Source organism: Nuphar pumila, chromosome 1 (genome assembly GCF_984573655.1).
Source record: "Nuphar pumila chromosome 1, dmNupPumi1.hap1.1, whole genome shotgun sequence".
NCBI lineage: Eukaryota > Viridiplantae > Streptophyta > Magnoliopsida > Nymphaeales > Nymphaeaceae > Nuphar > Nuphar pumila.
This window is the reverse complement of record NC_143249.1, coordinates 27863381-27882364: the sequence shown is the minus strand read 5'-3', so window position 1 is coordinate 27882364 and position 18984 is coordinate 27863381. Positions and strand designations below refer to the sequence as shown.

General features: G+C 37.0%; 1 protein-coding gene across 1 annotated transcript; it reads left to right on the top strand.

Annotated features, from left to right (window-relative positions):
* The first annotated feature begins 2706 nt into the window (after positions 1 to 2706).
* LOC149848494 (serine/threonine-protein kinase WNK1-like) lies at positions 2707 to 10420 on the top strand. The gene is made up of 8 exons (XM_090004463.1): positions 2707 to 2742; positions 2966 to 3003; positions 3678 to 3739; positions 6414 to 6429; positions 6809 to 7036; positions 7235 to 7364; positions 8632 to 8703; positions 10367 to 10420. Exons 1-8 carry the CDS (start codon positions 2707 to 2709, stop codon positions 10418 to 10420), a joined length of 636 nt encoding a protein of 211 aa, XP_089860589.1.
* Positions 10421 to 18984: the final 8564 nt, after the last annotated feature.

Sequence of the window (18984 nt, the reverse complement as noted above, 5' to 3'; positions counted from 1 at the left end):
CGAATGTGGCACTCAACAACTATGTATGCCCTCATGATAGACCTCATTAAGCTACCATGGATCTCTCTTAAAGAGGCTCATAATGAGTCCATAATTAGCATTATTGAAGCTCCCGAATGGGCATAAATGGACAGCCTGTCCTATAACTCTTCAAAACCCAAAATACTCTCTCATGTATGTTCTTTCATGTGCCCATGTTAATACACTACAAGAAATCTGTGGATTAGCGACGGCCTCAATTTGTCGCTGTAGAGTTTAGCGACAGATTAACGACGACTAACTTTCATCGCAAAATTCTAGTCGCTAATTAGCGACGAAAACTATTTGTCGCTATTTTCATCACTAATTTGCGATGAATTAACAAATGACATGATTTATCGCAAGGCCATCATTAATCTGCAAAGATTTGGTTTAGTGACGGATTAAAATTCGTTGCTACAATAACGACGGATTAAAATTTGTCGCAAATCATTGGCTGATTCACTTTTGCGACGAATAAATATTCATCCCTAATCCATCACAAAATTAGATATTGATACTAAATAAAAATTGTAATCATCGCCAAGATTATGTGCGTCATCTTCTTTATTGTCTCAATCTGCCCCTTTAGCTCCTCTACGCTAATTATCTCCAGCATCCTACACGAGAAAAGAAAGATTAGTATTGATAAACAAAGTATAATGAAAAAAATTATATGCAATGCACTTAAGTTAAGGAAATCAAAGTAACATGAGTGAATTACACATAATCTAGCTAGCAATAAAGTGAAGGATATTAACAAAATTCAGATGTGTTCTAAGGCTAACATAAAAAATTAATAATGATTCAATCATGCAAATATGTGTTCTAATTATGCATATACTAGCTTGAAATCTAACGACATGAAACAAATCATATGAAACTTTCATACCTGACAGGCACCTGCAGATGAAGTTTCCCTGTCCCAAAAAAAGTTGCATAACACATTACAGACAATGTCGGAAATTGCTTCATGTAAATAATCACGCATTGTGTCCTTAACAAGTTGGCGGACACCATCCCAAGAATTAGGCGGGTCAGTCGGATGCTTGAAGCTGATGCTGACAGGAGAACTCTGTGAGCCGTGACTGGAAGAGGCAATGACTGGTGAGGTGTTCATATTACTCCCAAACCCGAACACATGACCCTTTGTGGGTTCACCTGTTGCAGTCACCCATGCTGCAGGATCAAAAGGCGGATGCTGAGTGGAGTCATCGCCATATCGCTCTACCATCTGTTGCTCGTATGACTCCTACAAAGTAATGATTAAATGTGGATTAATAATTAAGAATTCTAATATTTATGATAACTTGTATATTACAATATTTATTAATATAATAAATACATATCGTTGTTGTTGTCGCCTTCTTTGATACAAATTCTCCCGTGGTCTTACGTTTATGTGTTTCAACAAACACATCCTTATATGGCATAATGTCTCCTTTTTCTGCTTCCTGCGGAGTTAAATGATTAAAAAATTATTTAAAGGTATGCAACAATACTTACAAAATTGACAATATATATATTGATGAGTTACCATTTTCTTCAGGTGGCACCCAAAAGTCCTAGATCCACCTGTGTGTAGATGGGCATGGGGCATCTTCGCTCAGTTTTGTGCAGCCTTCGCTGAGTGGTTTCAAAATTCATGCCCCGCCCACTTGTCCCACATTGCATCCCAAACATCTGACCTGATAGTAGAAGGGTCATGGCCCTTTCACTGCAGTGGATCATCTATCCCTCCCACTACAAGAAAAACCCTGATTAGCGACAAAAATTTGCAACAGATTTTTTCATCGCAAATTTGCGACAATTTTTTTTCGTCTCAAATTTGTGATGGATTAGCAAGAAAAAGCTATCTGTCACTAACCTTCAAAATATTTGCGAAATTAGTGACAATTTTTTTTTCGTCGCTAATTAGCGACAACTTTGAGACAAAAACATTTGTCTCACTATCCATCGCAACATAACGACGGATAATTGGCAGAAATATTTCGTCGCAAATCCATCGCTAATTTTCGATTAAAAATACCAAATTAGAGCACTAAATTCTCCCTCCCACTCTCTCTCGTTACAAAGTAGCTTAGGGCGCTTCGCCTCCCTCCTTTCCCAGGTCGACTCTGTTGTCGTCCGCATCATCTTCGGCTATGGTGATGACCCCTCCGTTGGCAGTGACACCAAGCGGGGCGGCATTCTCGCCCACCTCGCCAAGCTGCTCCTCAACAGCATCCTCGAGTCAGTGGTGAGCTCGGAGAGCGACGAGGAGGACTACATGCAAGGGCGTAGCTTAGGGGGGGGGGGGGGGGGGCAGGACTGGGCTATAGCCCAGTCCGGCCTCCCGAAACAGTTATTTTTTTTTTCTTTTTTTTAAAAGCCCAGTCCTAGCTCATCCCTAGCCCAGCCCTGATTCCATATGAAATAGATTTTTATCCATTTTTGTAGCCCAGTCCAGTCCTAGCCCAACCCTGACTGCAGCAAATAGTTTGATTTGTCCATATGAAACAGATTTTTATTAATAATTGTAGCCATTTTTTATTTTATCTCAATTTTTTTTTCGGGGGCGCTGCCCCCGAACCCTCGACTATCACACAAATAATTTTTTTTCTACACCCCTATTTGCCCCTCCCTCACATGAATCCTAGCTACGCCCCTGATTACATGGCGGGGCTGACCTAGCGTGTGGCTTGCTCTATGCTGGAGGACGACGAGAAGGACGTCGTGCAAAAGGTAAAATTCGATTGGTACCTTTGTTTTCAGGAAACCATGATTTGGGTTCCTGCATTTTTAGGATTTTGTCACTAATTGGTTTTTGGGGGGTTTGGAGAATGTGGGGTCACCGCAATCGACGCTCTACGCGGTGGGGAGCTGGTCTGGTTTATGCTTCTCACAACGTGAGTACAATTAGGCATATCTTAGTGCTTCTGATGTTGGGTTATTGGTTGTTTTGTAGTACAATGAGATTTTGGGGAAGGGGTCATCCAAGATTGTGTAAGAAACTTTTCTTCTAGGCCCTTTGTTTTCAATTTTTTGGTGGATCTGTGATGATGCATTAATTACACGTAAATATAATATATTTTTATTAAACAAATGCATCATTTATAGGTTTAAAACTCACACTTAGATGCATTTAGATGTCATTGAACTATGGTTCAAATTTCGTTCAAATCAGACTTAAAACAAGAAAGTTATCGCATTTACAGTGTAGCGGGTCAGACCTCGGGGTGAACCGGGTCAAAAATGGATCCAATTGGCCCATCTGGGCCCTGAATCAATGACAAATAACCTAGATCCAACCCACCTCAGCCCATTCATGATTTTTAGAAATCTTTTGCTGAATACCCCCTCAGAAGAGGTGCCCAACTAAAAAGAGCATTTTAATCTCTTTTCTAAAATTTCCATAAAAGAGGCTCTTCTCTATAAAAATGAATGAAGAAACCCTAAGAGAGGGTTTTGCCTTGAGATATGCACCACCCAGCTTGCCCCTTCTTCCTCTTCATTGTCTTCCCCAATCCCCCTTCTCCATGATCGAGCCATTTCGTTAGCCATTAGGAGTTCCATCACCTTCGTTTCCTTCACTGCTCCGTCTTCTTCTTCATCTCTTCCTCTCCTTCATTTTCCATTGCCATTTTGTGCTAACTACTAACCTTGGTTGTGCTGTGCAGGTTGAAGCCATTAAGGAGTGTTGCGTTCTCGTGGTTTGTCGTCTGCACTGCATGGACTGCCGGTCTCGTCTTGCCGGTCTCCTTCCTCAACCAAGCCCAACTCAAATTGCCTCCATCATCGACATAGCCCTCTTGAGCAGCAACCCCAGCCTAATGCAGCCATGAATAGTAGTAGCCGCATTGTATAGCAGCATTGGAGGTGCTTTTTTCGTTCGGTGTGACGTCCACGCCGTCCGTAACGCCGGCCCTTTGTAGCCGGTCTCTTTCTTCCATCCGAGCGAGCCTCAGTTTGATTTCCCCCCTTTCAGCGCACTTCAAAACAGCAACATAGTGTAGCTCAGCACCTTAAGCAGCTACAGTGGCACTTTTCACAAGGCATGAACCAGTCTTTCCTCCCCCTGCACTCCTTGGACTACCAATGGCACGCGGTAAGTCTCTCATCCCTTTTCTTTTAGTATAAAAACCCAATTGTGTGTGTCTTTATTTTTCTTTTGTTTATTGCCTGCGTTTTCTGTTGTTTCAGCCTTAGAATTAGACTAGTGCTTAAACCAACACTGTAGGTAGTTTAGATGTTTATTTAGGTAAATTTTCTTTTGATTTAGTAGTTTTAATCTTCATTGCACTGGACTGTTGCTAACCAACTGGAGCTATTTGCTGAATATTCTAGCTCAAAAACATAGCGTAGATTAATTTGCTCATGTGTGTTAATTTGCTAATTTTCTGCGCATTTATTAGATCTAGCTGGTTATTGAATTTTGTTGCTAATTAGAATAATTTTTGTGTTAGCATTAATAAGTTATCTCCATTTTAGTCAATATTTGTATTAGTTTGTTAGATTAGATATGTTAGCAACCATTAGTTGGGGTTTGATGCAATTAAATTGGTGTAGTTAATTCTTGGTTGTTGTAGTAGTCAATGTAATTAGTGTTCTAATTCTTGTTAAAATGTTGTTCAGTAGTTTCGATTTATGATTAGCTTAACTTAAGATTATGGTTTACTTGTGGTTCAACTAGCAGTTCATTAGTAGATGTAAATTAGGGACTCTTGCAATTAGCGTATAGGTTGGTGTTCTTGTCTATTAGCAACATTTATTCTTTGTTGTAGTGAAATAACTTAGGTAGCATTAGATTTATATTGTTGTGTTTTATTTATGTAATTACCTTAGTGGTGTGTTAAGATTAATTAATTGTATTTACATGCTACCTGATTTTTTTGTTTAGTGCAAATTAGCTTTTCTCATTTGTGTTGGTTGTTATTAGCATTTGATTCAGTCAGTTTGATGACTGATTAGTAGTTTATCATGTGTTAGATTAGTTACTAAGTCTTGTTTAATAATCAGAATAACTCATGTGTTAGCATTAGTTAGGTGTGTTTCAGTTTAGTCGATATAACATTGTTTTTTAGGTTGAGCGGATAATTCTTGTTTCAACAGTGCTATAATCTTCCGTGCCTTGTTGTTGATGAAGTAATTGAAAGGATGTCAGTGCTACTCTGCTGATTTGTATTTATGAAATTAGTTTAGAGGTTGAATAGAATTAATTAGTTTGATTTTCACACTAGCCGAGTAGGTGTTTAGTTCAAGTAAGGGATATGCAGCACTTTCTGTTTAGTAATGGGTTTTCTGAGTTTAGCTGCCACTTGGTGAATTAATTTAGATTAAAATAGGTTCCATTGCTGAGTGATGTTCATGAATAAGGTTTAGTTGTTATGTTAGTGTTGATTAGGATTGTTTCTTTGATTCAGCAAGGTTAACATTGCTTAGTTAACAAGAGGGTGTGATTTCTTGCTAACTCTGTGTATGCAGCATGTGTTTAGATTTTATTTAGACAATATATATATTAGGTTAATTAATTTAGATAGCTTAGGTTAGTAAGTATTAGTGTTTTTAGCATTTAATGTATTCAAATCCCTCACATTGACTAGAATTACTCTACTCGATTGAGGGTATTTTCCAAAACCTTAGCATAGTTGTTAGAATTGTGTTTTCATTCTGTTTTTAATTTTAGTAGTTAGTATTAGGCTGTGAATGACTGTAATTACATATGTTTTAAGCAATAGTGCAGGCATGAGATTAGTGATGTGAATAGTGTATTGAATCTAAAAACTGATTTTTGCACTCACTGGCAAGTGTCATTGACTTGCAATCTGTCTGAGTTTTCTTGAACGTATTATTCTATGCTATTTATTAGAGTGTTAACTGTGTACAAACCAAAAATCATCTCATTTCGAGTTGATTTGGTTTGTTGTTTAAGCATTCTGCAAAATCAGGTTTTTCGCTATTTTAGATTTCGGGTCAAACGATTCTAGAACTTTTCTATGAACTTGAAACGCTTGTATCCGAAGTTTCCCGATGAGTTTTTCAATTCTGTAAAATCTGAAAAACTCTTGAATTTGTTAGAAAGAGAACAAAAGAAAAATACTTAGAATCGGACTTCATTTGCCCCTTCAAACTTCCTATTTGTGAAAACCTATTTGAATCCAATTTTGCATTGTTAATGGACAAAATAGTCATTTGCGATTTTTCATAGTTTTTCTAATTCTTATTTTGTGTTTTATTAGGTTTCTAACTTTAGTCCAAAGTTAATTGTAGCATTAGGATGAGTAGTTTAGGAACTCAACTCTGGTAATTTTTCGTTTTACGTAGAATTAAGTTAGCGATTAATTTTAGAATTAATTTAGAAATAGTGGTTCCCATTCCTGTATATAGTTTACTAACTTCGCTTCTGTGTTGTGCAGGTGATATTAAGTTGCAGTAAGAGCATCTCGTCTCAGTGATAGACTGTCGCATCTAGTGATCTGACGAAAATGCCTTTGTGTTTGCAGGCTCAAGTCACTGCACGCTTCGTTTCTGTTCTTTTTCAATTTTGAATTCATTGTAGTATTTTCTGTAATTGAACAGGTTCGATATCAATAAAATGCAAAGTTTAGATTTAATCTGAGTGTATCTCGTTCCCTGTGGATTCGACCCGTACTCGTCACATTCGTGGAAAGTCTATTTTTATTACTTGATTGGTGATTTTTCAAAATGTTTTCAACGATAAAATAAGGTTTTAAAATAACGCTTACAAAAAGAACCATCAATCTGTATTGTTGGTTTTCTGAAAAGTGTTTTTTTCTAGGTTATGGTGCAGATACAGAGCTTTTGATGAGCTTGAAGGGATTGAAGTTGCATGGAATCAGGTGAAACTTTATGATTTCTTGCAGAGCCCTGAAGATTTAGAAAGGTTGTACTGCGAGATCCATCTGCTGAAGACCCTCAAGCATAAAAACATCATGAAGTTCTATGCTTCTTGGGTTGATACTGCAAATAGGAACTTCAATTTTGTCACTGAAATGTTCACCTCTGACACCTTTAGATAGTGAGCACACTTGGGCCTTTTTTCCCTCTCTTGTACACAATTTCAGGAATTAATGGAGAAACTAATAGGTTCTTTTGTTTTCTCCCCTTCTCTGTTCTGGGTTTGATGGTCCGGTATAGACAGAAGCACAAGCGTGTAAGTGTTAGAGCAGTGAAGAATTGGTGCAGACAGATTTTGAAAGGGCTTCTTTATCTTCAGTCATAATCCTCCTGTGATTCACAGAGATCTCAAATGTGACAACATATTTGTTAATGGAAACCAGGGTGAAGTTAAGATTGAAGATTTGGGGTTGGCAGCCATACTAAAAAAATCCCATGTTGCTCATTGTGTTGGTAAGAACATCTCTAAATTCTTTCAAACAACACATGCTCTCTCTCTCTCTCTCTCTTTAATGTTAATTTTTTCTGATGCCATACTTCATTTTCTCACTTATGGAAAAATGAAATGCAAAGGCAGAAAATGTTGTTCTGGTTTATGAATTCATTTACCTTTTTATCAAATCAAACTGCTTTTACCTTGGGAATTTTTTTGCTCACTCTCATTGTGTTGTCTTTGTTAGTTCTAGTTTTTCCAAGGCCTTGAGTTTCTGAGGTCGTCACTGAGAGTTTATTGACAAAGACCAGTGATTTACTCTTTGGAATTGTTGTTTCATACCTAGTGCATAGAGATATGCCGTAGCTTCTGATATGAATTGATTTATAAGAGAGTTTTATAAAGAGATGAGTGCCTCGATTTTTGGTTTTTGTTTGCTAACGGTGGTCAGGTTTGTGGTGCTTCTGTTATCACCTTAGTAACAACTAATTGATTTGAGTATTCATTTGTGACTCAAGTGAGATGGTTCATCCTCCATAACCTATGTGATTTTTTTAAAAAATAGATTTGTGGGAATACACATTAGGATTATGTATGTCGAGAGGGTGACAAATCCTATACTATGCAGTTAATTTTGGCGGCTGGCTGCAACATCTACCATTGCTGTGTTTGTAATTGGAAGCATTCCACAAGAATAAGAGGAAATGGTGCCTTTTTCTCATTTTGATTAGGTGATCCCTGTGCCTGCTAATAAAACAAAAATGTAGAAAGTAAAAGTTTGGCTAGGTGAAAAAGGGGCACATGTTTGATGTTAGTCCATCTTTATCTATTCTGCCAGGCATAGCCAAAGGCAAGAATATGCAAGGTTTTATGTCGTCATTTTATTAGGCTGGTATAGTCTGTTATGTTGTATTTTAATTCATGATTTCTTTCCCAAACTGCTAGTCCTTTTTGGCTCTCACTACAAACGTATTCCAAAGGCCCAAAGTGGTGGTTATGGCCACAGTCATGCAAGTTCTTTTCTTAGAGTTGGCTGTGGATGAAATTCTTGGTCATTAATATGAAGCAAAAGATGATGAAGTAATTTTCTGCAGTGGGTAATATTTGGACTTTCAGTGTAAAATAAAAGAAGTTCCATGCATCTTCTGTTGGTTCACGTACATATGCATCTTTAATATATCATGCTTTTGGATCATGAACCACCTGCACATGCACAGACTTCGTTTTTTCTCTTTTTCATGTCCTCTCCCGCTAAAGTTGTTTGTGCCTTTAATTTCAAACAGGTGACTGTTGCATACAATAAGGACCCCAGCCCTCTGAAACTAAATTTGGGAGTTGGTGCCTACCGGACAGATGTACAGGATTTGATTTTGTTTTTGTGTTTATTGGTGCTTTCGGTTCTCTACTTGGAAAAGGAAGAAACTTCTACCTTTTTATGCTTATATGGTAATAAGTTTCCTTTGTACACAAATATATGAAAAATAGGCAAAATTGTAATTTGGTTTGGACAATCCCATTTCCTGCCCATTTCCTTTCTTTTAGCTCATTTTCTTGCCAATCTTGTGTCTGAGAGTAGGAAGCGAAACCACTCGTTCTGAACGTTGTGAGGCAAGTTGAGCAGCTTTTAGTAAATGACAGGTGATGCACTTCACTTCAAAAAGCTCTGTATTTTATGTATTGATAATTTGGTACTTCCTGCATTAACATAAAATTTCATGGTTCCAGTTCTCATGTTAAGGAGAACACATATGAGCATGATTGAATCAATATGCAAGTTTTGTGACTGCCTTAGAACACATATGAGAATGATTGAATCACATATACAGTTTTTTGACTGCCTTAGAACACATATGAGCATGATTGAATCACATATACAATTTTTTGACTGCCTTAGAACACATATGAGTATGATCGAATCAATATGCATGTTTTTTGACTGCCTTAGAACACATATAAGCATGATTGAACCACATATAAAGTTTTTTAACAACCTTAGAACACATATGAGCATGATAGAATCACATATAAAGTTTTTTTATTGTCTTAGAACACTTATGAGCATGATAGAATCAATATGCAAGTTTTTTGACTACTTTAGAACATATGAGCATGATTGAATCACATATAAAGTTTCTTGACTGCCTTAGAACACATATGAACATGATAAAATCAATATACAAGTTTTTTTACTGCCTTAGAACACTTATGAGTATGATTGAACCACATATAAAGTTTTTTGACTGCCTTAGAACATATATGAGAATGATTGAATCACATATAAAGTTTCTTGACTGCCTTAGAACACATATGAGCATGATATAATCAATATTCAAGTTTTTTGACTGCCTTAGAATACTTATGAGCATGATTGAACCACATATAAAGTTTTTTGACTGCCTTAAAACACATATGAGAATGATTGAATCACATATAAAGTTTTTTTACTGCCTTAGAACACATATGAGCATGATTGAACCACATATAAAGTTTTCTAACTGCCTTAGAACACATATGAGCATGATTTAATCACATATAAAGTTTTTTGACTGTCTTAGAATACATATGAGCATGATAGAATCAATATGCAAGTTTTTTTACTGCCTTAGAACACATATGAGCATGATAGAATCACATATAAAGTTTTTTAACTGCCTTAGAACACATATGAGCATGATAGAATCACATATACAATTTTTTGACTGCCTTAGAACACATATGAGCATGATAGAATCACATATAAATTTTTTTGACTGCCTTAGAATACATATGAGCATGATAGAATCACATATACAATTTTTTGACTGCCTTAGAACACATATAAGCATGATAGAATCACATATACAACTTTTTTACTGCCTTAGAATACATATGAGCATGATAGAATCACATATACAACTTTTTTACTACCTTAGAACACGTATGAACATTTTGTTTAATCACATATAAAGTTTTTTGAGTGCTTTATAACACATATGAGCATTTTGTTTATAATTACTAACATTTTGGTTCTCTTGCAAGATGCTGGAGATGATCAACGTTGAGGAGATGATGGAGATATGGCGAGAGGGGTAGATCGAGAAAATGAAGAGGATGATGCCCTTAGATTCATGTATTTTATTTGTTTGACATACTTGTAACTAATTATAACTTGGCAGAGACTGTATTTGGTTGTTTAACGTAGGACTTGTGTTAATTTTGTTTCACCTGTATATGTATTTTTTGTGTGTATTTTATTTTTTATAAGCAGGTTATATGAATTGTATAACGAAAAAATTTTCTCGAGTTTCATATTTCATTTTTTTTTTAATATTAGCGACATATATGACATATTCATCGCTACTCTGTCGCCAATTTCGATAAGGCAATGGTTTGCGACAGACGTATATCTGTCGCGAATCTGTCACTAATTTGCCGACCAAAAGTTTGCGATGGATTATATTCGAATATTATCCGTCGTTACGTCGTCGCTAATTAGCGACAGATATATGTTATCGTTAATCCATCGCTGATTAGCGACAGATAAAATTTGACGCAATTTAGCGACTAGGATTATGTGATGGACCTTGTCCGTCGCTAATCCATAGCTAAAGATGTTTAACGATGAATTAGCGACGGATAGAGTTCGTCGCTAATATGCATTTTTCTTGTAGTGTCCAGATGTTTTTCTTGCTGCAGTCCTTATATTGTGCAACATGTCTACAAATCGATTGACAACCACCTTCTGCCACACCTTTCTCGCGTCATACTCCTCCATCGTAGTCGTGAAGTGATTCGAAGCCTACAAATATTTTTAGAAAGTTAGTACAAATGAGTATAACAAAAAATTAAATATGAAACACATTAACTATGAGAAACGATTGTATATCATGAATAAGAACCACAATCTATCCAACACCTCATTCAGATACTCTTTCCATTGAGCGACCGGTCCTAGTAGATGTTGAACTAGTGAATGCCTAATCTCTCGTATTACTTCTTGTGGCTCGAACCTCGCGCTGCACATGAATTGATACACATTAACTATCATTATACAATATTTATAAGATAGGTATAGGATAAGTGAAAATGAAATACTTACAGTCGATTGTCGATATACACTATTTAAATGAGTCATCGTGTGTCAGACTGAGAAGACCTTACTTCCAGCATTGTCTCGTGACTTGTATGAACAACTAGTGTAGGTGGGTCATGTGCAGGCAAAATATCATTTATAGAAAAATGAGTTAGAAATTCACACAATGCATATTTAAACTAATTTAGTATACAATTAGTTAAATGATATACCTATCGAAGCAACCCATGAAGATAAAGGCTAAGACTGGCTACCACTGGGTGCTCGACTACTGTAACCTTTACGAACCATATTCTAACAAATAAAAAATGTCATGCAATACATTCAAACATTGCAATACCTTCAAATCATTGTAATACATTTCAATCATTCACATCAAATATTTCAATATATTAAAACATAAGATATGACATCACTTGCTAATCATGAATAACTTATCCTTAACTTGCAATGCAATTGGATCAGTTACACAACTATATATCTTCATGGATACATAATCAAATCGAAAATAACTTCATGCAAGATATTCAAATATTGCAATACATTCAAATCATAATTCTATAGCTATCGAAGATACATTATCAAATCAAAAATAACTTCATGTAATACATTCAAACATTGCAATACATTCTAATTATTCAAGTCATTGCAATACATTTCAATACATTCAAATCATAACTCTATACCTATCGAAGATACATAATCAAATCGAAAATAACTTCATGCAATACATTCAAACATTGCAATACATTCAAGTCATTGCAATACATTTCAATACATTCAAATCATAACTCTATACCTATCAAAGCAACATAATCAAATCGAAAATAACTTCATGCAATACATTCAAACATTGCAATACATTCAAGTCATTGCAATACATTTCAATACATTCAAATCATAGCTCTATACCTATCAAAGATACATAATCAAATAAAAAATAACTTCATGCAATACATTCAAACATTGCAATACATTCAAATCATTTAAGTCATTGCAATACATTTTCATACATTCAAATCACTCACATCAAATAGAGGTATGTATTACAAGATGTATTTCACTAGCTCAAGAATTCTTCCTCATCACTTGTTTGACTTTCATATTCTTCTTCTTCCTCCTCCTCCTCATCTTCTTCTTCTTCATTGGGTGCCCATTCACTTGATGTATCATTTGGATCACATTCTTCCATGCATGTGCCATTGACCAATGGATATATGACATGCATACCATGCGCGATATCGTAACCATAAGAGAAGTCATACATATCATCTGATTGATAGTAATCACTCTCTTTAGTTAACTTGTCTTCCTGTAATTGATCATACTCGGGGTATAATTTAAGCTTCACCTTGTAAACTGCCCACAATTCATTTCTATCCGACTTTCTTGTACTCGAATATGAAGTATAGTAAACTTGTTGAGTTTGCGAGGCTAATATGAATGGTTCATATGTTTCAAACATTGATTTGTGATTCACCTCCACAATGCCTGAGGCTTTGTCGACTCTTATTGTTGTGGGATCAAACCAATGACACTTGAATAAAGTTACCCTATTATTTATGCCTAAGTAAGGCAACTTTATTATTTCTTCTATAACACCATAGTTACTATCCTTGACACACATGTCACTATTCATCGTTGACTTATTTATACCGTAGTCTTTTGTATGAAATCGATAAACATTTACGATGTACCCATTGTAACATTGCATAACTTTGGTCAGACCATTTTGTAAATCACATATTCCTTGATCTTTAACATCACCATGGCAGACCAACAAGTATAAACAATAACTATGATCATGACCAATTAAGTAACTTATTATTGTTTACATGGAAAGAATGTATGTCATTGCCTTTACCAACTCTTTCAACCATGTCACAAACTTATTTTTACATTCTTTTTGTACTTCTGCATCAGTGAGATGTGGAAGTTCTCTTTGCAACTCCAGATCAAATCATTTGCACTTAACAAATACTTATATTACCGAACCATGTATGCATATATAGAACTTAGTGTTACAAATTAATTATACTTACTCGATGTATGGGTCGATCGCTAAGCAATTAAAAAGGATATAGATTTGTGTTACATCTTGCTCTCGATCTTCCAAGAGTTTTGATTGGCAACTGCCAAAGGCATGCCTAAGTGGTTGAAATATTGATAGTTTGTCAGCTACAGTAAATTGTTCTTCATCATCATTACGAGGGGGCATGTGTAACATGTTGGAATGCGAGGTTAAAAGTACATAGATGAGAAATTTAAAATCTCTTCTAAAGTATACGCCTCACAAATAAAACCTTCTACTCTTGCTTTATTCTAAACCTTTTTTTTTAGGTCAAACATGCATCTGTCAACAATATACATCTCGGATTACAATAAATTTTTCAATAGCATTGAAGAGAAAAATATAAAAAAATATATACCATTCAAATGGGTACATCAACCGATATTGCACAGGACCACCAACCCTTAGTTCATATGGAAAATATATGATCAAATGTTCCATAACATCAAAAAATGTTGGCAGAAATATCTTCTCTAGCTGACAAATAGTAGTGATGACAGATTCTTCGAGATTCTTTACTTCAGATACTACGACTTTCGATGCGCACAATGTTCTAAAAAATCTACTCAACTCGGATAATACCCCCCCATATAGGTTTGTCTAACATATCATGGAATGCTAGGGGTATCAACCCTTGCATAATGACATGACAACCATAACTCTTCAACCCATATAATTGTCTATCATCTATCTTCACAACTCAAGCAATGTTAGACACACATCAATTTGAAAATCTCAATTGTCTCAACCATTGACATACCTGTTTTATTTGATCTGGTCTAAGCACGTACTCTGCATTTGGTTTCAGTACTTTGTCATTGTACTCTTTGAGTTCAAATTCTGGTCTTTTACATGTTACTTTTAAATCCATACGGGCCTTCAGATTATCTTTCATTTTTCCTTTCACATTCATTACGGTATTAAACACATTATCAAACACATTTTTCTCCACATGCATCACATCCAAATTATGTCGTATCAATAAGGTTGACCAATATGGTAGTTCTCACAATATAGATTTATTTGTCCAATTGTGATCCTTCCCAAATCTAAGGAAGGGCGTCGGGCTACGGGCATCTGACAGTCCATATGAAAAGTATCGCAATCTTCTTAAAATCTCTATGCCAGACAACCTTGTAGGTGGACCTTCCATTTCAGTTGTGCCTGCTCAAAACACATTCCTTTGTCGTGGGAATGGATGGTCGCTAGGTAAAAATCAGCGGTGACAATCAAACCAACACAGCTTCCTTCCATGCTTTAATCTAAAAGATTTTGTATCCTCCATGCAGTATGAACATGCCAACCTCCCATGTGTGCTCCAACCAGATAACATACCATATGCAGAGAAGTTACTAATTATTCATAGAATAGTCGCCTTCATATTGATGTTTTGTTTTTGGTGGGCATCGTACGTAAGAACACTGTCATACCATAGTATTTTCAGTTCATCAATCGATGACCTTAAATATACATCAGGATTTTTGCCAGAAGAGGTCGAACCAGGGATCAATAGAGACAAGAAAAGATTTTGACGCTTCATACACAAGCTTGGAGGAAGGTTGTACGGAGTGACAAATACTGGCTAACATGAGTATGGTGTTGATCTACCCCCAAATGGATTAAATTCATCTGTACATAAATCAAGCCTAACATTTCTCACTTCCATTGTGAAGGTCTGATGAGTATGATCAAAGTGCTTCCAAGCTTTCACGTCACACGTCAACAGGTTGCGTGATCTTGTCTTTATCATGTCAAACTTTATTTGCATGTCATCTCATGTGTTTAGTTGTTCTCGAAGACATGTACAATCATTGTAATCTAGGGGTGAGAGGAAAGTAGCAGAGCGACTTGTATGACACTTCTTTTAACCTCGTGATACCATTTCCTCTTGTCTGTGGCTTGAATCGAGGATGCCCACATGACGGATATGATCTGTTATTTTCTTGATTTTTGAAATACAACATGCAGTGATTTGGACAAGCATCTATCTTTTGATACCCCATACCTAGAGCATTGACTATTACCTTTGCACGATAGAAATTTTGTGGCGATTTCTCATCTGTGGGCAACATACTCTTCACAATAGAGCACAAACGATCAAAACATGATTGACTCAAATTATACTCGAACTTCAAATTCAGTAGTTAAAGAACTGCAGACAAGATAGTGTGACTCTCGCAACCATTCCAAAGTGGCTCATCAACATCTCTAAGTAAGTCATAAAATCTACTAGCTGCATCGTTTGGTGTTTATTCCTCTACTCCAATTGTTACATCACTAGGACCCATAGCAGAACCCAATTCTGGTCCTGCGGCATCAAATATCAAAACCACATATGGATTATCGTGCACCACATCCACCTATACATCAAAATTGTTCTTAAATTCTTCATCATAAAACATCAAATTCTAATAATCACTCACAAAACCTTTCCTGTATAGGTGATGTCTAACGCCATGAGGTTCTATAAATCTATTGTTCTTACACATCGTGCAAAGGCACCTGATCCAACTTGTGGGATCCACTGTACTAACACTTGCCATTGTAAATTCAATAAAACTGTCAACATCATCCATATATTTAAGCGATACCTTATTGTCAACTATCCTACGGTGCATCTATTCACAATTTGCAGTCATTTTATCGTATGATGTTATGGATATTATCCTAACCAGTTAAAAGAGAATCATCAGAATGCTATGATGAAGAAAATATCAAATTTATCATACATTTGTGGTAGATGTAATGATTTGATATATATATCACACACACACACACATACACACACACACACACACACACACACACATATATATATATAATGTCATTCAATCACAAGAATAATGATGCATGCATTGATAACTTAATATTTTCATGTGTAAAACCATTCATTAGAAGCATGTTTGAAGTATTGATAATTTATCATTCATTTTTATATGTGAAATCATTCATAACACGATACATTCATTTGAAACATATTTTCATGATATAATTTCATATGGAAGTCATAATAAAATTGAAAGTAACTTCATGCAAGCATGGATACAATCACATCAAACATTGCAATACATTCAAATCATTCATATCAAAACAATGTCAAACATGTACCTGCAGCAAACACACTTCAATATCTCGTTAACTAATACCACGACTAGCATGGAATCCGAACTCCAAAAATAAGAACACTTCTATTTTCATACATTAAAATCATGCTCAGCATGATCTCTGAACTCCATCAAAGCAGTCTTAGATATCCACAACTAAGTGAGTGTGTGAAAAGAAAAGTGTTGCATCTAAGAAATTTAATAACTTGTGATGCATATGCATCACTTACTCACCACGGGTATTTACCCGATTTGTATTGCTTTTGTCATTTACTTACCACGGGTTGCGGGATACAAGCGAGAACCGTTGCGAAATATGTAGGAGACACTGTGTTAAAATGATTGTTATTTATCAGATGACAAGGAGGGTGATTCCCCCTGTCGAAAATGAGTTCGAACAGAGCGACACAACCCTCTGCTGAAAGTGAGACTGGCAGGGGCGTTGGCCCCTGCCGAGGCAAAATTTCTCGGCAAGAGGATCCGACCCCTGCCGAGAAAAGAGACAAGGGGCTTTGGTGCTTCACCCCTTGTCGAAATTATCGAGGACAGGGGAGGCGAAGCCACCCCCTATCAGGGAAAACAAAAGGGTAGGGGGCTTCTCCCCCTGCCGATCATTCTCCGGCAACAGAGCGGAGCCCGGAGGGGGGGGGGGGGGCTCCAACATAGGGGAAAGGGGGAGGGTTACCTGCCGACGTGCTGTGGTCATCGGCCCTCCGACAACGGGAGAGGGAATGGAAGAGGGAACAAGAGACCATTGGTAGAGGAGGTCATCGGTCGGCAGGCGGGCGCCAGGAGGTCGACGAGCAGCGGTTGAGCAGGCGACGAGAAGTCGACGGGCGGCAGGCAGTCGACAGGCGGCGAGCGGGCGGGCGATGGGAGGTAGACGGGCGACGGGAGGTTGATGGGCGGCGGTCGGGCAGGGGACAGGAGGTCGACGGGCGGACAATGAGAGGTCGAAGAGTGACGGGCGGGCGATAAATAAAACAGAAAGGGAAAAGGGGCCCACATTAGGGATTTACGAGAAATTTAGCGATGGATTCACGATGGTAAAATTCCGTCGTACATCCATCATAAATTTACGACAAAGTAGCGACAAAAATTTTATGCTGACCATTCATTGCGAAGTTACGACGAAGTTTGAGACAAAATGTTTCTGTCGCGAATCTATCGCTAAGTCGCGATGGATTCATGATGGAATTTGATCTGCCACTAATTCTGTAAATAATTCGAATGTAGGGATGTATACTTTTCTCTAGCTAATTCGTTGCAAATTTGTGATAGAAAAAATCCATCGCAAATTTCCGTCGTTAATTAGAGTTTTTCTTATGGTGATATAGGTCACATGTAGGTTAGATCCTATTCAATAAAAAATCCAACACCAACTTCAACCTATTATCAACACATCTTGAGGAGGCGGGGTAACCAATCTTGTTTATGGATTTTGTGCATCATTTGCCTTGTAGGTTAATGGCATCCTGGAAACTTTCTAACACTTTTTTTTTTGTCTAAGGTTATTCCTTGCCCACCTTGTGGGAGAAAAAAAGTTAACGATGCCATCTGTCCGTGACAATGGTGACCATTTATCACTATAATGGACGATGAGGTTGTTTAATCATTTTTCAAAAGTGATTTGGCAGATCACATTATCTTCTCTTGAAACTCTCTATCCTAAAACTTGTGGTTGTACTATCTTGCAACATTATAAACATGAATAAGGCCAACCCTCCCCATCCACGGAAGCAGATCAGGTAATATGAGCGTTTTTGCTCATGCGGGACATCGTGGCCGTCTGTTTGCATTTTGGATGAATGCCACGTGGTTTTGTTGACTTTTGAGCTTTATAAAATGCAAATCGGATGGCCACTATGTCAGCATGAGCAAAAACCCTCATGTTCAGCATGACCTGATCTGCTTCCCCCATGCACTCCCTCATTACGACCCAACTATCTCATCATTAAACGCTCAACCCTTCTCGTAATTAAAGAGTGGAGTCCAGCCAACTGCCCACTTTCCTTGGTAGTTGGTATTGGTAATGCTCAAGGTCGTGGGCAAGAGGATCCAAAGCCCACGTCCGTTTTTTGTGCTCAAGGAAGAAGAAGTGGGTAGGGCATCCAATGCCCACGATTTTCTTGAAGGGCACTCAAAGCCCACGATATGTTAGTTTTCCTAGTTAATAGGAATTGATTTTTGTTAGTAGGGAGAAGTGGTTGTGTACGTGTGTTAGCTTTCCTACTTTTTAGCCTAGGTTTCTATTTTCATGTAAAGGGCTTTTTCCCTCTATAAATGTGGTACCTCTTCATGTTAAAAAAGCAGAGAAGTGTAGAGAGATGTAGAGAGAGTGTGTTAGAGAGAAAAGGGAGTTCGTGACTTAATATATTGTTGAAGTTTT